This window comes from Bactrocera neohumeralis, chromosome 3 (genome assembly GCF_024586455.1).
Source record: "Bactrocera neohumeralis isolate Rockhampton chromosome 3, APGP_CSIRO_Bneo_wtdbg2-racon-allhic-juicebox.fasta_v2, whole genome shotgun sequence".
Lineage (NCBI taxonomy): Eukaryota > Metazoa > Arthropoda > Insecta > Diptera > Tephritidae > Bactrocera > Bactrocera neohumeralis.
The window spans coordinates 11,825,363-11,848,562 of record NC_065920.1 but is presented as its reverse complement, the minus strand read 5'-3'; the positions used below and the strand labels follow the sequence as shown (position 1 = coordinate 11,848,562).

Sequence of the window (23,200 nt, the reverse complement as noted above, 5' to 3'; positions counted from 1 at the left end):
AGCCAAGCACTTTCGCATATAAAATTTAAGCAACTCTTGCAGCATTTCGGAAATGAACTTCTTAGAAGTGGAATCCCATAAAATCCCCAAAGCAAGATGCATTTGCAACGAACTAAAGTATGTACATATATACTACATATGTGCGTATGAGCTTAGCAATTGTTTGCCATATTCTTCACACAGTTCGTTTTTTGCTTTTTTTTTTTGTTGTCGAACACGAGAAGAGCACATAAGCACACGACGAAAAGAGTGGTGGATATTGAAACTCGTACTTTCAATTTTCTACTTCAATTCCTTGCAACCGCCACAAAAGCTCTGCGCTTGTCATAGTGCACAGTTGCCTACACAATACACATACATTTATACAAGCAAAGTAATGTGTGCGTTTTGACAAAGCGTTGCACAAATGAAAAACGTGCAACACAAGCCGGCGCCCTCATGCCACAATGCAGGCAGGTCGTCTTCATTGTAGTGGCATGCCACCTGCTCGGAAAACAATATAATTATGTACACATACACACACACTAGCACAACGAAGCGCACAGCACAATTGTTGCATGCCACCCGTAGTATGTTTGCATTTTTATGCTTGTAATCGTAACTCGATTACACTTGCTGCATTTAGGTTTACTTTACTCTTCACTTACCCTATTGCCGTCAAGCATCTAGTACTCGCTTGCCACACTGCAGCGCACATCTATTTATCGGGTTTGCGGCGCCACTTCCCCCATTTGCAATCTATTCACATCATTCGTTTTATGCGGGCACCTTGCCACAATCAGCATAGCAGCCTTTGTTGTGGCTCTTCATGTGATCAGGTCTTACGCTTTTCAAGTGGAGCCGAGCATTGTTGATTACATTTGTGTTTGTATGACTGTTCTCGATGAAGAGACTTCGGTACAGGTAGTAACGGTGATGAGTTCATTATGACGCTTGGGCACATACGAGCTTCGGAAAATAGTGACGAGTCGAAGATTGCTACTTTCAGTTCTACTCATTCTTATTAACTCTTGAGAGCGCTCTTTTTCTACCATGCTTTTTTTAGAGATACCAAGCTACAAGAAAACAGCAAACTGATTTCGCCAAGAGTAGTTCGAAGGCCTTAGAGTTGAAGTTGAATACTTCACAAAACAATATTATTTGAAATAAAAATAAAGTTTGTTTGTCGTTGTTGTGCAATAAGAAGAAAGCCGTTGTCAGCTGCTTTGAAATTTTTAAAAATAATTTGGTGCACAACTGGTGTCTTTTGTTGGGTTGTAGAAATTTCACAATTAAATTGAATACATTTTTAGATAATTAAAGTTGTGTAGTTTCGTTAGCGCTTTCTTCAAGCCCACACTGCTACTATCGGTAACCAAGAGTACTGCCTCTACTATATTAATTTTTATAGATCAGGGGTCAGCTTTTAGCATAAAAAAGTCTGATTTCTAAAAAGAACAACTCGTTCCAGGCCGGAGTTAGTAATATTAACACCGTAGTTGCACCCCTCACAACAGTTTGCGGTTATTAATTTTAATTTGTATTTAATCATGGAATTAATTGTGAATGTCAGTCTATAATCAGCTGATCGCAGAATATATAAAAGATATATAAAGATTGCGATTTTTGAAAGTTTGGAATTTACTTTACTTGAGCAAAACCAGATTTCATACAAATATATATTACAGACGCACACTTGAGCACAGGTCTCAGCGTTGAACTTCTTGGCTAAGTGGCAGGTAAGAGTGCTGCCACATGGGCTCAATTAGCTCTGGATATGCCATTTTCATACACTATCGTAGGATCGTTCATCTTGTTGCGCTCTAATCATTTGGTGCTTTCAATGAAACTGCTTAATTCTATCATGCTTTTTGTGAATAGCCATGCAAGGTTTTGGCCTGTTGGGCTCCAAGTAGTTTGCGTCGAGTTTGTGTTAGAGCTGGATATACAGACGAGAAAGTGGAAAACAGTTTCCGTATTCCCTTCAGTCCTTCGTTATAGAAGCTCTATCTTTGAATATACTATTTCTTGAACTGTTTAATAAGTCCATGATTCTATTCCGTCATACTTGGGACATATCTGCTTTGTTAAAATACATATAATTATCACTTTGTGTCGCTCCTAGCATAATAATATATATTCCTGTTGCCGGGAACACAAATTATAGACAAATAAACTTGACCTGCTAGTGAGCTTGAAGCTTTCCTGCAAATGCTTACTATATTGAAATTAATCTGTTGGGTCGACGAGACCAATAATGCCACCTGACTATCGGTGTATATGGTTGCTATCTTTATCACCTCATATTTATTCAATAGAAATCCACAGGCTTTCTATATACGCAGTGCTTTTGCTTAGAATATGCTGGCTGAGTTTAATACGAGTATACGGATAGAAAGATAGATCTTAAGATCATTGGAGTATGACCCAATCTACTCCGCAGTCCATTTTGGACCCGTCGGTATAGATAGAGATAGTGTCCTCCTCTCCAACTAAACTTCTTCTCCAATTCTCACCCGAAAATAACTATTGAAATCTAACCCTAGGAGAATGATGTCTGATTTACTTAGGTTTAGCTGATTAATGAAAGCGCTCTGTCCATAATCTTTCGGGTTCCAACGTCCTCATTCCTTTATTCTGCAAGCAGCTCGATGTTACTTTCCTGGTAAACACGTCTATGAGCGCCTGATGCAGGAGCATATTAAACACTCCATCGGATATAACTTAATATTCCCGGTGTTCTCTGCACGACCAGCTCTTTTTGCTCCATTTAGTTTCATAATCTTTAACTATTTCTTTAACGCTGGTCACCCAACCAGTGCTCCATAATCTGGATTGGCTAATAGGTACTTTAAAAAATACTGTATTTCGAACGAAGGCTCTCCAGTCGCTCTTTCATCTAGAAAAAGCTGCCATAGAGTGTAATTTGTGTAACGAATACTTTATACTCCTATGATTTTTGAGACTGAGCGTCAAATGACTAGCAAATTGTTGGTTCTATCAGTTATATAGGTACTAAATGATCCATCTTCGTAGTAATTTTTTTTCAAAATTAATCAAAGTTATTTTTAATGGAAAAGAGCATAGAGTTCTATTACCATTTTTGATCGTTGTAGTATAATAACTTAAAGTTCAGAAATTCTACTGTATAAAATATCGATTAGTTTTCTTGATCATATTTATTAATCAAATAAGTCAACATTTACACACACCCACGTCGATTTTGCCAACAACGTCCATTTAATAGATAGTCGGCTGAATGCAAAACCAACGCACGAATAGTTACCCTTTTAGCCAGCTCATGAACAGGGGAAAGCAACTCCCTTGTGAGGAGCAGACACGCTTTCTTAGTCTATTTCCGTTTTTGCGCAAGCTGCGTAGGTGTGTTTGTGTGTGTGTGACCAGGACTAAAACCTCAAAAGTACTCCAACAGCCAGCTACTTAATCACTAACCTCACTCTGTTACTTAGTTATGCAAACTACCGACTACAGCGGCACTGCTCAAGTTGCCCGGCGACACGACACGACCTCCACGCCCGGCATTGGCTTAATGAAAAATGTTTGCAATGCTGCAAAGCGAAAGTAATAAATGTTGGAAATGTCAGTGCGTAAATGGCAAATGCTATATCACTACAAATCCACACATATATACCCATCTAGACAGATACTTACATAGCTACTTGGGGACACACACATACACAGTGGCCACCACGTGCGCGCTCAAGTGTCTTCTTCAAAGGCCGCAAACCCTTTGGGAGGCGACGGCGGCAAGCGCTTGAAAAATTAAAATGTTACGCTTATCTAGCTGCTACTCCGAGAAAATGTAATTACAAGCATGCGCACGCGCCGCCCTTTGCCGACAATTAAGTGTTGCTTGGTGCGCCGGCGGTGGGCGGTTGCGTTTCATGTTGCAGCGCAATAAAGTCTCGCAATGTCGCGAAGTAATTACACATTCTCAGCTTTATTTTGGCAATCAAATTTTTATATTCATATTTTAGTAGGCAATTATTGTGAACGATTGCAGACGAAATAAATTTGAAATGCAGACACTCTAAGTAGAAATATTAGCGGTACTGGCTTTTCTGAATTAGCTGAGATATATTGCTAATTTGTAGCGATAAAGGACTATAATTTGTAGTGGTGTGTTGATAAGATGGTTCAACTACGAAATAGCAGTGTATATCTTAAAGAATTTTATCTTGATTCCTTAATTCTAGCAATCACAAAATATCCTGAAATTTCTTAGACAGTAAACATAAACAATGGTGGTTAAAATATAATTTTCCCTTAGAAAATTTACTTTAAGCGTTAGTTGGTATGTTGAAAAATGAGGCGCAACAGCACGATCGCACAGGAGAGGGCACATTATACTGCCAGCTGTTGGAACATAGCGAGCCGTGCCAGATAATCCGTCCTAATCGACTAACATCTGGAGAAAAGTAGAAGCTTTTTGGTCAGCCCGCCCTTAACCAAAGTTCTTTTGCGCTACGCTCTCTGTAGCTAGTGTTCCAAGCTTGAGGTTTTCCTCGAAAGATCATTGCTTTAAGCAATCCATTAAGAAGCGGAACAGTCTGGGAGACTTCCAAGCAGGACAACTCTTTTGCATTTCCATTTACTTCTTTTTCTATACAAGTGTATAACCAATTGGTATCGAGTGATCTTCATATGGATTGCTAGAGTAGAAGCTACAGTTTCTGTTGCATCTTTTTTGATCGTTATTGGTACCACCAAGAATGAGTATTTAATCTGATATGAAGCTAAGCAAGTCTGCAATGACTTAGAATTTTGAGCCGACTTGCCGTAAGCACTTCACTAAAATCCGGACGAGCCTCTCTCCTCTTTCAGAGGCTCACGGACTCAAGCTGTAGATCTGGTGGAATACCTAGGTTTATTCTTAAGAGAAAGCTTACATTTCTCAGGTATGCTAGCCATATGATGAGGCACGCCAAAACTCCCTCCTCCTTCAACTGCATTCTGGAAATCTTGTATCACTACAAAGCAGAGGCTACACGTTACGTCTTTTTCTCTGCGCAGCGACCTACGAGGAATATATGGAGGGGAGGAAGTAGATGAAGAAACGCGTTGCGAGCTTTTTCACATATGGATCGAAGCTAGGAGGGGGAGTTTTCTGTTAGGAGCTCTCATATCAGATATATAGATCGATAATCATGCGCTCAAAGCTATTCAAGGAGTGTGGGTCTTCACTATAATTAGCATCAAGCTACTTTATTATTAGACTTGATTGGGTGCGTTTTCATAGCGTACTTACTGGCGACTGCACAGCCGACGAATTAGCTGGAGGTGGCGCCGTCACCCAGCTCAAATCGGAATGGGACCTAGTTGGTATCGTGGGTTCTAGTCCTATACCAATGTATCTCGGGTACGCTTAGTAGACTCTTGTCGACGACCAACTTTTTGACCCAGAGTAGAACGTCGGAGGTCTTCTGAACCACTTGCTCTAGCAAAGTTTATCTTGCTGCAATAGTATGGGTTCTTACTGGACATTGCGGTAAGGCTAAACTTCTTTACGGACGCAAGATGTCAAAGTTATATAAAGAGGATAAGGTGGAAATATACATGCACTCTTCTCCATTGTCCAGTCTTTCGGTGGTCAATTCGGTGAATCAAGAAACATAAACAAAACTGACATTAGTCATCTCAAAAAATTTTTGATCGGTTTTGTCGTTTTGTAAGGGCCCACAATCTATTATATACGCGGTTTAAGTAACAAAACGGAGCGATGTTATAAGCTGTCCAAGTGAGATTCCGGTTAGAGTCGATTTCTTAACATTACCTTCCGCAAAATTTTACGTTAGAGTTTTTATACTGGCACGAGTTATTTACTGATCCATCTCTTGTTGGTTCGATGGTGATAATCTTTGATTCTAAATTACCTGAACTACGGCTATAGAGAGTCAAAAATCTTCTATGCTACTATCAGGTTATCACTTATGTAAGAAATAAATATATACACATGTAATAGAAGAGGAGAGCTGAACATTTTTTCACTAAAAGCACTAAAAAATTACAAATTTCAAAAGCACTAATGTCTACATTACCTCAAGACCAAATTAATTAGTCAAAAGTAATATTTCCCAAATTAATATTTCAAATTTTAATCAAAATTCGTAACGGTACCAGCTCAAAAGTTTCAATTTACATGCCGGAATATATTCTGCATTAAATTAGCAAATAATTTGCCGACTTAACCCAAATATTGCTTTTTCCTCTCTGTTTCTCTCTCTGCCGCGCCCACAAACGGCCCACTGGGCTATGAGATTGTCATAAAAACTCGCACACAACGCATATATATTTTGCTCTTTGTCTAGGTCGAAATTAAGTTTTTGTCGTTTAAGCGCAAATAATTGCAGGCCGAATGAAGGAATGAATGTAAATATTAAAACCACTCGGTTGGCACAGAAACAACAAGCCCGCCACAAAAGCGCCTAACCTTTGGGTGCTGCCACCCAAACCCTTGCACCGCTTGGCCTTTCTGTTGTGGTGTTGTTGTTGCTGTTGTTGACATTTACCCTTTTTTGTCATTCCGAGAGTCCTGGCCACAGCCAGCATCTCTGGGGCACATTGTGGTCGCACCAATACACTTGCAATTTGTGTGCGCCAGCCGATTGTGTCGAGCTCGTTGTCGTGGTTGTTGCTTTTATTATTGTTGTTGTTATGTTTATTTTAGTTGGTAGTAGTTTCGGTAGCAAAACTACTACTTTGGAATGCTAATTTAGCAGGTAGCAGCGCCCAGGCAATTTCAAAAGCCAATTTAATTAATATTTAAATGACTTTAATGTTGGGCCTAATGCTGGAATTTACGAGTTCAATTTTGTGTTTGTTTAACTATTTATATGTCATGAACTCCTTTACGCCTCTTCATTCGCTTTGGCACCTCTCATTTATATTCTTCTTCTTCTTGTTCTGTGCTCGTGTCAATTTCATTGCAGCTCATTGTGGAAATCAACAGCCAAGTGGCGCTCTTCCGTGATATGCTAATACATGTGGGCCAAGCAAGGGACTGCCCCGAATTGCGGGAGAAAATTCGTAAATTGCGCCGAACCTGCGTGGAGGCGTGCAAGCACACGGGTCAGATAATCATACCGCAGGTGAAAAGGTGAGTGTTGCTCAAAATAAAATAATACTCTGAGGCGATGGGGGAATCTAGTAAATCAACTTGTTTGTGTGAAAAGTGGAAGTGGGAAGTTGGCAGTGGAATTGGTAGATGGTAGCAATAACTTGAAATGAAATTTCTTGTTGACTTTTATAAATATTGAATTATTCATGGCGCTGATGTTGCCTGTTTATAGTTTACAGTTAATACAACAGCACTGGTAACGTTATCTGTATTCTAATCATTTAAGTCTGTCATTGTATGCAATCCCGAAATTTTTTTATATATGTAATCCCGAAATTTCGGGATTCTGAAAATTATACTCGATTTTGATGAATTTTCCAACCACGTGTTTATGACAATTTTATCATGTACGTACACCGCGATATTCGGTCCCGACATTTTTGATATAGTCCCGAAATCTCGGGATTCGGAAAATTATTCTCGATTTTGATAAATTTTGTAAATGGCAGGGATATGATTTAAGTTTTGGAAACAAAATTTATGTGTCTCAAAAAAAATTTTTATAATTTTTTTTATGAATGTATGTACATATGTATTTTATTGATATTGACATATATGTATGTACTTACATATTTTCCATATACTCGTCATGTACACGCATCAAAGTGAGTACCATGGAGCTCTTTCAATAAAAAAGTATTGCAGTTTCAGATTCCTTACACTTAAAAAGTCTTTCGAATTGGAAATCGTCTAGTGTCACTAAATTAAAATAATAATTTCCAAAATATGCTTTCGGGTTCGAAACATTACTGTATCATCGGGCCTAAGTAACAATCGCGAAAAAAGCCTGTCGAGACGCAAATATGTAGTTAATCACTACCTCCCGAAAATACTTTAAATTTGGAAATATTCCAGTACCACTTTTTCAAAGCGATAATCCCGATTGGGCATTTCGAGTTGGAATTACTCAACGATCACCAGTTTAAAATAATAATCCCGAAAATATTATTTCAAATTCGAATTAATATTATGTCTTCAATCAAAAAAAAGTCCCGAAAAGGAATTTCGAGTTGTAAATATTTAAGTATCACCAGTCTCGAAATTTCGGGATTTAATTTTGGGATTAAAATTATAATGATTAGGAACTTGTAGATATTTCTCAAGTAAGCGGCCAATGTCAATGCTGCAATTTCGGGATAGTATTTTGGGATTAAAATTGTAACGGTTTGGGAACTTTTCACATTTTTTTCTCTTCACTGCATTTTTTTCATCTCTGATTTAATCACTTTAAAATCATCAATATTATCAAAATTACTCTTTCATTTCTGTTCTCGTTATCTAAGTATGCCGGTTGCTGCTTTCCGTCCCCCTTTCCTTTGCAACGGTATTGATTTCTTTGTTGTCCTCCAATTCTATAATAATATGGGTAACGGTTTGTTTCGGTTGCCTGCATCAAAAATATTCATACCTAATTGCCGTAATAACGTTGTGTCCGGGCAACCATCAAATAAACAGTGCTTGAAATTTAATCCCTTAAAAGGGGTTATTGCAACTCAAATAATTCGAAGTATTACACAGCTGCAATATACTTGCGTACACACTCAAATGCTTAAGCATAGCTATTTTTCATTTAATATTTCTGCTTGACATCAAAAGTTTAAACCATCAAGCATTTTTTTCCACTTATTTCCCGTAATCTACATGTAATTACATAACCAAGTTGACCGTTGTAGCAAACATGTAATCAATATGCGAAAGTTTGAGAATTTTTTTTTTTTGTGGTTTGGGGTTTGAAATATCAGCAATTAAAAATTTTCCAACACTTTTTAACATAAACTCACATACACACACGGAGAATGAACAGATTTTGTTTTTATAGAAAAGTTGAGGAGGTTTGAGGTTATGTTTTTTGGTTAATTTTATTGTAATTTTTTGTTTTTAAAGCAAGTATAAAACATTTTAATTGATTGCCATTTGAAGCAATACATTAAAAGTTGAGTCAAGCGAGTTATGATAATATGCAATCGAACACTGCCACTTCAAGAGATCAAAGTAGTACAGTAGTTTAACGAAATGAATGCTTTTCTGAATACTCACGCGGAGCTGCTTGTGAATATAATTCTGTGTACAAAAAGAACCCATTTTTATTTCCTTTTTTTGATGATGCCTTAAATGTCCAGCCAACTTTTACGCATTCTATTATAGCACGCCTAAGTGTATGCTTTGGCATTCTTCTATAAAAACAACTATATCAACTAACTTACTCTCCACAAAAATGAAGAGCCCCAATCATACTAATCAACACATAAAAATTGTTGATTTTAAGCTGAGCGTTAATAAATCGCAGCTCATATGTTTTGCAGTTGCATTAAAAACCTTTACATACACTTCCTGCTATCAATTCATTAATTTCCCTGCATTGCTGCAGTGCAGAATTTTGATTAAACTTTCCGCGTCAATAATATTCCATGCAAGTTGTACGCATGAATAATTGTATTTGTGCATTGAGTTTTCACTTTAAGCGCTGGCAACGCGCCGCCATTATTAAATCACGTTTTAATCAACACCTCCACGCAGCAACGCTCATGAAATACATACTCGTACAGCTGATTGAATTTAATAATTAATATGCATGAGCCCAAAGCGGGAGGAAAGCAGAGCTCGCCCTCCGTACTTATAGTATCTGCTAGAAGTGGCATTAATTCTGCATAAAGCATGGAGAAGACCGCGCGGAAAGCTTGCATGTAAGCGCAGTGCGCACTCGAAACCACAGTCATGCTGAGTGGACATAAAATTATTAAATTGAAATTTAAATAAGCACGCGGTGCGGCCAAATAATTACTTTCAATGAAATGTGATTAAAAGCGCTTAATGGATTGAAAGAGCTGTGGATGTTTAATAAAATTATGCAGATAATTATCAATTCCAACTTTCCTATAAAATTTATTTGTTCATATAATCTATAGTTTTTTAAACCTGTGTCACATCATAACATGTGATGTGAGATCACTTTGTAATGGATTACATGGTACAGTAAACAAATTCATGAAATTCCATCATTTTGCATGGATTGCAGCATATCTAATATATCACATCACATATCAAATATATCATATGAAAGATCAAATGATATCAAACTCATTGAATAAATTCATTCCTTATGATAATATTATCACCGAACCACCATTGCTAGTTGGATATAAAATCAAAAAATTTCAAACGCATGTAACTCTTTCATGTGAGATCAGTAGAGTTTAATAATACTATTTGATTTTACATCACATCATATCTCAACAAATCGTTCATATAATATCCCATCAAATGATACCAGATCACATCGTACAATATGATGATATGATCACATGTTACATGATAAGCTGTTGTCAGAGCTCTTTACACAAATTAGATTACTTTATAGTATATCATATAACCATCTCATATGAAATCACTCACTTCATATAATATAGTATCGCATGATATCAGATCACTTCATATAATATAATATCGCATGATATCAGATATCATATCGCATGATATCAGATCACTTCATATAATATAATATCGCATGATATCAGATCACTTCATATAATATAATATCGCATGATATCAGATCACATCATATAATATAATATCGCATGATATCAGATCACTTCATATAATATAATATCGCATCAGATCACTTCATACATTACACGTCATACCATACCATATCACATAAATTCACCTCACATCTTATCGCGACAGATCGCATCATAGAATATCATGTATCATGATATCAGATCATATGTTATCAGATTACTTCATACAATCTCTCCTGATCTACTAGATCAGATTAGGGAACAATTTTAAAAATTTACATCATATTAAATAACGCCTTACAATATCACACCATATGATATCAGATGAAATCAAATGATATATAACAAACCCAAAAAATAAATATTTCGATTCAAATTCAGAAGAATTTACGAAGTAACATAAATATTACCATAAAAATCGCAAAAAGCGCACCAGAAAGAAATTCTGGATCCACCACAGATATCAAGTAAGATAGTAAAGTAAGTCGGATGGAAGCTCTTACCCATCGAACAAGCAGTCAAACTGAAATTATCAAATGCAAATGAATATAATTTCTTTATTTTTTCTCCTGATTTTACCAGCGCTGCTCTCTTCCTTTCACTGTACTGCTTTACCCAATCTACGCATATGCCGAATAAAGTTCATTAATTTCATGAAAAATGAGAGTATGAAAAAATACGAGTATGTAAGTGCGGAAACTTTCGTAAGACATATAGCTTACAATGTCGTTAATGATAATAGCATATGTGAATATACATACATACATATGTATGTATATGTGTACGCTGACAACTGATAAGCACATTTTTACGCATTGAATTACCAATAATGCTAAAGGCAACAAAAAATTTTTATAAATACTTCTGCAGCCATCTCCTGCCTGACAGTATCCTCAGTAAATACGCTTTCAGCACTTAACTTCCTCTGTCCTCGATTTGACTGCCGATACTTCGAATCGTTTTAATATAAAATCTCAGCCACAGTGACAAGAAAATCCCGAACGCAAGTGCTACAAGCATTACTTACAGCCATATATGAATATATGTGTATAGATGTGTGTGTTTGTGAGTAGCAAGTTTTTCCACTTCATATGCCATCCTTTATTCCGCACCCAGCTGACACACTCAACTTTCAATGTGATTTATCATTTTCCAACAACAATAAATTGCTCATAAATGCATTGTGTATGTGTACAAATATGCGAGCGCATACACATACACACACACGCAGGCAAGTTGCCTGTTCATACTTTGGCAGTGTTTGTCAACAGGAAATGAATGATGCTCGAATTGACGAAGTTTATTTATTTATTTTCGTCGTCGCGCTGATTTCAATGCGATTTTTTGTCAACAGCACGGCATACATATACATACACAAGTACACTAGCAAACATATATACATTTTAATGCGCCAAATATTGCTGCTACGAGTATCAGGTATGCACAGTTTATATTTACGCCGGATATTCCCAGTATCCCCACTTTTTATGCGCGGCGTATTTGTTTTTGGAGTGCTGCGTGTGTGTGTGTGTGCCTAACTGTCTCTTAACGCACGTTTTATGTATAAATATTGAATTTTGCGCCATCACTGACATGACACTGACACGAAAGAGTTAAAAACGTTGGATTTCTATTCAATTATTTTTAATTTTTTCCAATACACGTATGGCTGATATCTTCTTTTTCTTGTTGGCGCTAACTTGCAATCAATCATTGTTTGTCGGCTGCGCATTTTAGATTCGTTTTTAATTTCTACGATTGGAAATATTTATGAAATATAGGATTGCGGAGTATGATTTTCAAATAAAAAATTCAACAAATTTATAGTTTTTTCTAGACAAATTCTGTTAGTTATTTTAATAATATTTTTCCTGGAAATTATTCTCTGATAAAAAAGGATAAAATTTGGCAATAAATCATATACAGTTTTTCACACCGGCTTTGGTCTCAGTGTTAAAACAAGCGTTTTAGATAAACAAACATAAATGTGTGATTTAAATAAATTAAATATTTGCGCTGAGAGAAAGATACCAATCGATACATAGAGAGGAGGTTCGAAATGTAGATCTACAGAGAGAGAGAGAGAGTCATATAGACAGAACGAGAGATATGGAAAGACGAAGAGAGATAATTAGATAATTAGAGACAAACAAAGAGAAATATTAAGGAGAAAAAGAGATAAATCTCGTTACAAATTGAAATAATCACGTTAAGCGCAAGACAGGAATAAATAGATAGGGAGAAAGATAAGAATAGAGATATGTATATACATATACATATGTATATACAGAGCTAGAAATACGCAAAGAACGAAAGTTATCGCGGAAGACTAATTAAGAGATAGAAAACGAGACGGCGAGAGAGGAAGAGAGATAGAAGTGGTTAGAAAACAAATAAATTATTATTCTCTGATCATAAATGAATAGACAAAGTGATTATAAGAGGGAAAGTGATAGATAGTTATATAGAGATAAACAGAGTGCATGCTTCAAAATAACTCATAAAGGCCTCAATGTCACGTCAAATAACCGATGATTTAATATTTTGTGATCAGAAAACAAATTGCAACGGAAAAATGACGCTGCTGCCTCTGCTAATATTTCAATTCTGAAAATGAATATCTTCGTATTCTCGAGAATATATCACACCTTTAAATATAAAAAGTACGTCTCACGTTGTTTGTCCGCGATGGACTCCTAAACTACTGAACCGATTTTAGTAAAATTGAGCACACTGTGTCCAGTTCGAACCAACTTAGAAGATAGGATAGTTAAAACAATTCATAAATAATGAAAACAGTGAAAGCTCTTTTAAATGGACGACCTATAAAGCGGACATCTCCATTAACCATGCACATTATTGATGTTTATTAAGTACAATCTATTAAGCAGACAACTCTATTAACTGGACAAAAGAGTTGGTAACCAGACATTGAGAAAGCAGCCTTAAATTCGTAATTTTTTCCAACTTCTTGGATTCTTATACCGTCAATCGCCTTGATTTATAAATAAACTTTTCACTGTACTTATTATATGAATAATAGTATAAAATGTATACCACAGCAAGGCGTGGCCGGATCCTCTAGTATTTGGGTAGTCGAAAAAGTCTTTTCGTATTTATAATTAAACTTCAACCTATTTTTTTATATTTATAAGGAACTTTAATGAACCAACTCTGGTCGACCACTTTTTCCGCTAAAAACATTATTCCATCAGTGTAAAACTTTTCTGGTTTCTCGGCGAAAAACTGCGACAAGTAATTTTCACAGGCTTCTCTTGAAGCCAACTTTACTCCATTAAAGGAGTTCTACATTGAACGAAACAAATGGCAGTCCGATGGTACAAGGTCAGGGCTATAATGGATGCATCAACACCCAGCCAAGTTCTCCCAGTTTTTGCCGAGTCATCAAAGATGTTTTTGGTCTAGCGTTGTCTTGATGGAAGACGAAGCCCTTTCTGTTGGTCAGTTCTGGCCTTTGTTTCGATTACTTGCTTCAATCTCATCAGTTGTTGATAGTAAAACGTAGAATCAATCGTTCGATCAGGCTGAAACAGCTCATAGTGGATGATTCCTTTCCAATCCCAACAAACACTCAACTTAATCTTTTGAAGCGGCAATCTCGGCTTTGCGACCGTTTGTTGAGCTTCACCACGCTTGGACCATGATGCTTTTCGCACATTATTGTCGTATTTGATCCGCTTTTCGTCTCCTGTTACCATTCGCTTCAGATGTGTTTCAATTTCATTTCGTTTCAGCAAAGAATCGCAGAGGTTAATGCGGTCCATTAAATTTTTGACAATTCATGTGGTACCCAAACATTGAACTTCTTTTTGTAGCCAGCCTTTTTTAAATGGTTCAAAACCGTTTGATGATGAATGTTAAGTTCCTTAGCGATGTCATGGGTGCTTATGTGACCGCCCTGGTAAACTTTTTCCATAATTTCACCAACTTTTTCAACGATAGTGGAAGCGAGCGAACCATTGTTGCGATACCCGAAGTGATAAAAGCATCGTCTCCGTAAACTTCACAAGTTTAATTGGTGGCTTGCGTGGCATTATTCCTTTTTTTATATCTATAACAATCACAAGATACCATAAATATGCTATGCTGCTACCCCAGTCGCTCATAATTTCCATCTACATGACTTGTCGACTTCAATTAAATTACCCTTTAATGCAGTAATAAATTTTTGGATACAAAAAGTAAATAAAATGAAAATGAATGCAGTTTTTCTCTCAACTTTTCCCGAAAAAACCGTAATGCATTTAGATTTTATACTTCCTTCTTTTGACTGGTTGCCAAACTGCAGCGTGCTACTCAATCCAGCCGCTCAACCAAATTTATCTACTTAATTACCAACTTAATTTATCAAAGCCAGTTTGGCATGCATTTGGCGCGAAGCTAAAGTTGCTGCCACAAAACAGCACCAATGCGTTGCAATGCGACGCAATACGTTGGCATAGATTCCGCAAAAGTTTGCAGCAACCAATGTGGCACCGCAGCAATGACATTGTCAGAGATTACTCTTTTTGCGCTCGAGAAACCATATAATGTATGTATGTTATGCGGCAGCAAGATTGGCGCTCGCTTGGGGTTGCAAGTGGCAAAATAGTTTGATATAAAAAAAATGCGAAAAGAGACATGAAGGCAAATCGCTAACTAACCGGAAAACTTTCAAGGCGACCGACAAGTTCAATAGCAACAAGAGAAAGTGGTGAAAGTCACCAAGGCGATGGTGATTCGTTGCAAGCGCACAGCAACCAGTAGCGAGTGTGGTGAGCGCAATGAAGATATGTCGATGTTTAAGTTGCGAACTTTTTAAGACGTCCAAGTAAAGTAAAGGAATTTCTAAATCAAAGTATTTTAGAAATTTAAATTGAACTGCGGCAAATGCAAGTCCATTGAAGTTTATAAAACTTTAAAGTAAATTAGTAGTATACCACTTTTATACTAAGGACTTTTCAATTTATGTGATAAAATAAATAGAAAAAATATTCTGGTTAGGAAAAATTTTAGCTGAGGTTTAAAAAATGACGGTTTGTATTCAAAATTTCTCTTATAAATAACATGCAAAAAATCTATTTTCATTAAAAAAAAGTTATAAGCTTTAGTTCTCTCTTTTACTATAGGTCTTTAAAAGAATAAATTTTTACTTCTATGAATTAAGTTTCTTATACTTTTCCCAATGCATTTCATGTAAAACTGGCTATCTAACATAGATTACTTGGATAGATTCGGATGGGCTTTGAAATGGTTTCAAGATTTCTAGGCATCATATTGTATTTTTTTTGTAGTTGAAAAAGTAGGATGAGACATCAGACCTCGGTCGTTTGGGCCTCTTATTTGTTATCTGACTTGCAGCCATCTTCCTAACTTGTTGCCTCTCTTTTTAGTTTTTATGTGCTTCCTCCACAGTTCCTTCGCTTGCGCGGGTCTTCCTTGCATTTTTAAGCAAAACTTTTTGCCACATGGCCGTCGTTTTCATTTCGTGGTCGCACTGTTTCTCGAGGCTCCACAGGGCATGTCGCACGCCGTTTCGAGGTTATTGACTCGGGGGTCATAATGCATCTGCTTAGATGTCTCCGCCTTTTCTCATTTTCTGCAGTGAGCCAGTTTCTGCGGTAACTCTTGATGACGTCGCAGAGTTCGTCTAGCTGTGCCGTTCCGTTCTTGACGTCCATGCTGACGTTCTTCTTTTGTTTTGCCATCTCTATTTTCATTTTTTTGCATGACGCCCTTGCATTTTTCTAGGGATTCTTCTTCTGTTCGTCTCATCGACGAGTTCTGAGGTCCTTCTTTAGTGGCAACTGGCGTGCTCTTCCCTTCTCCTTGTTTAGCCGCTGGTACTGGTGTGGTCAAAATTTCCTTTGAGGCTGTCTTCTCTCCAGTTTTGTCTGGTTATTTTTGTGGCGGTCTAGTGACTGTTTCTCCGCCTTGGTCATCCTTGTTTTGTTGTATTTTCTGTTTTTTGTTGTTGTCGCGGTGTATCGGTTTTTTCTAGTGAGACTCCGCTTCAAGCCGCTATCTCTGCACATTGCAGCTCTCTTTATTAGATGGTTATCTAGGCACGCAGGGAGGCCACGCGAAGGTTAACACAAGTTCTTATGGGAGCTTTTGTTAAGAGCCACATTCGGGCACGAGTCAGGAGGTCGTCGACGGAGGTGAGAACAGTATTAGCCTGCCAGCCATTTCGGTAAGATGTCTCTCTTATCTACTGAGGTGTCAGAATACTGCCCTCACCAGCCCTTTGTCAAACTGATCCGTTTCGGGTTTCCAGTACTCCATAATCAGAATCTTACTAGTCTCAATTCTGATGGACGTAAGTTCTCCTTCGGCACAACCACGGTGGGGTCGTGGACGTTTATTTAAAGGCGGCATTGGGCGGATGAGGCGTTTTGAGTCAAGCTCTCCTCTCCTGCAGCTCTTGGTCGTATTGGCAACTAACCTATTTAGCGTAGGCCTTCCATTATCCCCCAGCTCTGACCCCGGTAGTAGCCTGAGCTCAGCCTCAGCTAGTTCTTTGTTTGCATTAATAAAGCGCAAAATATTTTCACCAATTAAAAGATGATCCAGCGCATCATTCTACCTTATAAGCCTTCGCCATTATCTCTTATTGGTCCAAATATTTTTCTTAGGATCTTTCTTTCAAAGACTTGCAGTTTGGTTTTGTCCTTTTTTAGCAGAGTCCATGTTTCTGTTCCGTAGGAAAAAACTGGTATAATAATGGTTTTACTATATATAAGGCCAGTTTACATTGCCTATTGATTAGCTTTGATTTGAAGAGTTTCATTAGGGACGCGTTTGATCTTTTTGGCGGCTTGTATGCTATGCTCGATACTCAGGTTTGTTGAATCTTCGCCACACAGTTCGCAACCCAGGTGAAGGATTTCACAGTTTCAAATGCGTGTGGGTCACTTTTTCTCTCTTGGTGCTCTTTGCTTTGGACATCGTCATATTCGTTTTGTCTTCATTGATTTTATCAGCGAAAGATTTTGGACTGGGTATGGCTGCGTATGTGAGTATTTGCGTAGTTCTACTTAACATGTGTTCAATTCCTTTTTGCCACTTATTTACTCAATGGCACAGCAAAGCTTTATGTTGAATACAGTGAGTGATAGCGCATCTCTTTGTCTTACTCCTGACTTAATTAAGTTTTTGAATATCGGCCTGAAAGTCTTATTCTCCCTAATGAACTGCTCATTTTTCGAAACCGACAAATGTTGCACAGATTTTTTATTTGACAAGTTATCTTCACGAAATTTTATAAAGATAATTTTTAAAGAATCATCCCATATTTGTACCAATCCACATCTATATATGTATATATATATAGACATATATCGTTTTACGCCAACAATGAACACGTTGGCTTTGAGAAATCATACATGCGTGCTTAAAAATTTTACTTCCCTTCTTTCGTACTACCCATTGCATTCACTCGTTGTATATAGCAATATATACTCAAAAGTGCGTTAACTGAACACTTTTACCAGGATTATTTAAGCACGCTACTACGCACAAACTTACATCTACAGACATACCACTGCAAAACTAAAAAATAGTCCAAGCAAAAGAAACTTTTCACACTCAATGCTTTCTGCTTCACATAATCACATTGTATGCAAGCGCAATAAATATAATATATACATATACATATATATATATATATATATATATATATATATATATATAACTATTTAGGTAACTAACTATACACATATACATACAAACTTTCTTCTACAAACGTCTTCACAATACGTACTTTTTGGGACAATTCCTGCCAGCTCGTGTGTGCATTTGCCATATTTATTGTTAAATACGCTCACTTCAGACTATCGAATAACGGCAACTGCTTGTGTGCGTGTTTGCTGGCCATGCGGCTGCTTGAAAGGTACACGACTTCGATATATTTTCACTTGAGAACGACAAAAAAAGAATAAAAATTTCCGCCATTTGTCGGCTCACTGTGAGCGTTACTCATAAATATGTGATTTTTACCAGACCTTTCTTCACAGCCAGCACAAACTAGCGAAGCACAAGATGCGAGTGGCAAGTGAGCAAGCGAGCGGGGTGTGGTGTGAGGCTGGCGCATTGCAGTGTTTTATGTTGAATATTAATGCCAAAGGCCCATATGAGACTGAGAAATTTACAACAATGCACACACACCCATAGGCATTTGCTCACGTACCTATGTGCAAGCCAGCTGAGACTGTCGAAAGTCGCAACTTATTACCTTTGTTGTTGTCGTGTGTACCTAAAATTTCCTTTTGTTTATGCTTTTGTGCCATCATAAACACAAACTTCGCTTCAATCATCTCAAGTTCGCTGTCATTTGGTTGTCTGCGTTCTTTTTTCACTAGACTATGGACACACACATGACAACCATATATACATGTACGTTTGTGTTGGTACTCATTTACAGAGCTGTGAGTGCAGCTTAGCTAAGTTGTAATGCTAGCGATTTTAATTTCATTAACATATTGCCATCACAGTACACACATATTTGTGTGTATGTATGTGCATGTCTCATAATAGCAAGCTCATAATAGCATGACACAACAACTATACACTTAACCGTATATTTATGCATCTTTGATATGAGTTATACACGCTCAGGCGCAGCATATTTCATTTTATGCGTTTCACAGGTAAATTAGTTATTTCTTAATTGGAATTGGGCTAGAGCATAGACGCAGTGTATTACCTTAGCTCATTTGCTTTATACTGCCATTTGTCCTTCACATATCCTTAATCCTTCCGTATGTGTATGGGTGAGTGCTTTCATCATCGTGACTAGACATGTCGAAGCAACAACAACAATAACAGAGTGGGTCTACGAGCCTAATATTGTACTTGAAAGTAAATTACCTTTGCTTATCTTTGCTTACTTGTGTGTTTTATCGCTTAAATATTAATTTTCGTAATTTATTATGTAAAAATTTTCTGATTAAATTTTGTACTTCAAAATGTTTGTATGTGAGCTATGGCATGATTCCAGTGCTCTATCAGTGGTGAGGTGAATTAGCCAGTCTGATTATAACTTTCATGGTAGGCAGTTTTATAGCTGATGATAGACTAGATTTGCTTATAGTATTTCGAAATTTGGTTGATTGAGCGATAAATATTATTATATAAAAAATACTCTCTCGCTCCTTTAGTCGACTATACATATTGGTCTATAACTTTGCTTCCGCCGTTTTTTTGTAAATTTAAGGCTTTATTGTATAAAAACGGTTACAAAAATGTTATTCAAAATATTGGCAGTCGCTAGCTACTTCTTCTGACCACCGTTCTGGCAGTCTTTCCGAGTCGATCCAAGTATCAATCCAATTTTTGACTTCTTCATAAGAAGTGTAGTGCTCGTTAGCTTGACCGTGTGCCATCGTTGTAGTCAGATGGAGCAACGTCTGGAGAATACGGCGGGTGGGGTAAGATCTCCAATTTCAGCGTCTCCAAATATATTTTGACCATCTTTGCGACGTGAGGCCGAGCATTGTCATGCTGGAGAATGACTTTATCGTGTATTTCCTCGTACTGTGGCCGTTTTTCTTTTAGTGCTCGGCTCAATCACATCAATTGCATTCAGTATCGATCTCCTGTGATGGTTTCACTTGGCTTTAGCAGCTCATAATATATCACCGCCAGCTGGTCCCACCAAATGCAGAGCATGACCTTGACGCCGTGATTGTTCGGTTTTGCCGTCGCCGTGGAGTCATGTCCAGGCTTTCCCCATGACTTTCTTCGCTTAGGATTATCGTAGTGGACCCATTTTTCGACGCCAGTTACAATGCGATGTAAAAATCCCTTTCGGTTGTGCCTTTGAAGCAGCTGTTCACATGCAAAGAAGTCCCGTTCGACATCTCTTGGTTTCAAGTCGTAAGATACCCAGTTTCCTTATTTCTGAATGATCCCCATGGCTTTGAGGCATTTTGATACGACTTGCTGTGTCACTTGTAACGATTCGGCCAATTCCTCTTGGGTTTGAAACGCATCTTGGTCGAGTAATGCTTCCAATTCAGCATCTTCGAAAATCTTCTCCCTTCCACCACCATGCCGGTCTTCGACTTCATAATCACCATTCTTAAAACGTTAAAACCATTCGCGAAATGTTCTTTCACTAGGGACAGCGTCACCGTACGTATCCGAAAGCATTCGATGAGCCTCAGTCGCACTTTTCTTGGAATTAAAGAAGAAAAGCAAAACTTCCCGCAAATGTCGAAAATTCGGCTCAAAAAGTGACATTTTCAGTTGAGAATAAATTTTGGATGCAAACATATCTCTACAAATATTTTGTTGGTTAGTGTTGACACAAATGTCCAAGATCGATATAAAACGATTTAATCGATTTAATCGACCAGTGCTTGACCCTAGAGGCATCTATTTTAAAACGGCGGAAGCAAAGTTGTATTTCTAGCTTATCTTGCGTCTTTAATTTATAGTTCATTCATGTTTGAGATATCGCACCGCAATTATGCAAACGTTTCTTCCTCTCCTAAAAGATTCTTATTTGCCAAAACTTCTGATATCAGATCAATATATCATGTAGTTGTCATACAAACCGATTGATCAAAATCAAGTCTTTGTATGGGAATTTTTTTTTTACTTTATAAGATATCTTCATGAAATTTGACATGGAATATTATTTAAGGCAACGATATATTATCTGAACGAATTGTTCAGATCGGATCAGTATAGCATATAACGGGGTTTTCAATAAGTGCGCTATAAAACTGTTCGGGATGTCTATGAAATTCTTTATTCCTGTAAAAGTACTTGCATGGCCACCACGCATCACCGCCACAGGCACGCTTGCAGAAGTTTACACGCTAAACCCAATTTTCGAAGGTTTTTAGGCACAAATCGCCCGAACTTGTTTTTTAAATAAATTGATTGTGATACTTTTGTGTGGCTTCTGGCGCGGTCCTGTTAGAACCACATATTGCCCATATCATCCGATCCAAAAATATACGGTATACTGTTATATATCATTGAGCGGTAGATATTCGCATTTACAGTAACGTGACTGTCTTGATCATAACGGAAGAAGTACGACCCAATGACACCGTCGGCCGATAAATTGCACCAAAATCATGGAGTACGTGTAGATTATTTCCTGACCAATGGCTCATGTTTTGCTTATTGACAAAGCCATTCAGCCAGAAATGAGACTCATCGCTGAAGGTGATTTCTCGATGAAAATCCGGATGTTTTTCAAGTTGTTGCTCAGCCCAATTCTCGAACATACGACGATTCTGGCGATGAAGCGGCTTCTTGCGTCAATTTGGTCCTGTAAGGATGTAGGTCAAGATCTATTCGCAAAACTAGACCACGACGTCACAAAGACTCGCAACGCTTGAGAACGACGTGTGAGAGACTGATTTGGGTCTTCCTCAATTGATGCAGGAATATTCTTGACACTACGGGCACTTCTTTGTCTCACTGGCACGGGAACTTTTTGTACTGTGCTACTGTGCCAGTGGACAAATTTTTCCACTATGCGCTCAATGGTTGATCTGACAGGCCGATTATGACGACCATAAATTGGACGTAGCGCTCTTAAAATTGAGGCCACTGACTCCGAATTTCGGTAGTAAATTTTAATAATTTCGACTATCTTTTTATTATGAAATGGCAAACCTTACTAAAGAGAAAAATGTCAAAAGAGTGGGAAAATATGACGTCGTTTGCTGTCCCCATTGCTCTACTTATGTACCGTCGTTTGTGTAGCGTGAAAACCATTTATGCAGAAACATTTTCAAGAAATTTGGCATAGATTATTATATAAGACATCGCTGGATAAAGATCATGTGCGCACTTTTCTATAATAGTGATAAATTTCCTTTCCTTTCCTCTTCTCTTGTTTATTTAACCGTTTATGACAGTTGGAGAGTTTCTTCTTTGTTATTTAATATTTAATTCGATTTTACCCTTTTTTCGCCATTCATATAATTAATAGTCGTTAGTCATTCTTATAATTTTAATACTTCAGATTTACTCAACAATTTCAAAGCATAATATCGCATGCTACAAATGTTAGCTGCAAACATTTTCTGCCAATTATTTTTTTCCTTCTGGCATATAAGAGTAAAAATATACTTTTCTCTCGCCCTCAGCACTTAAAACCGCATAAATATTCCATTCGGTGTAAATAATTTATAATACACGGTTTAAGGATAATTAAAGTGGAGTATTTCATGAGCTCAATAATTCATGCAAATCACTTGATTAAGTGTGCGAAGCCAAAATATGCGGTTTAACACAGCAATAAACCCAAAAGAACACACACACAAACGTAGACTCAGCAAAGTATCAAAAGTCAGGGAACATAATATTTTTTACAAGAGGGAAGTTATATAAAATTCAAATTTGTGGCATATTTCCATAATTGAATTGAAGGCAGATATGTTGTAAAAAGTGTATAAGTATATGTGTGTATGTATATATTTAAGAACGTATTTGAAAATGTGACTGTTGAAGCATGAAAATGTCAAAGGGAGTCAGGTTATTGAAAACAGAAGGAATGACTGAGCTTTTAAAAGGAAAATTTAAGTCTCTTTTGTAGAAT

General features: G+C 37.3%; 1 protein-coding gene across 1 annotated transcript in view; it reads left to right on the top strand.

Annotated features, from left to right (window-relative positions):
- Nucleotides 1–23,200, top strand: part of LOC126753865 (uncharacterized) — a 91,071-nt gene that overhangs the window by 44,000 nt on the left and 23,871 nt on the right. Inside the window, exon 3 of the mRNA XM_050465602.1 lies at nt 6,930–7,096. Coding sequence (XP_050321559.1) covers nt 6,930–7,096 — 167 coding nt within the window. The remainder of the gene's footprint in view (nt 1–6,929; nt 7,097–23,200) is intronic.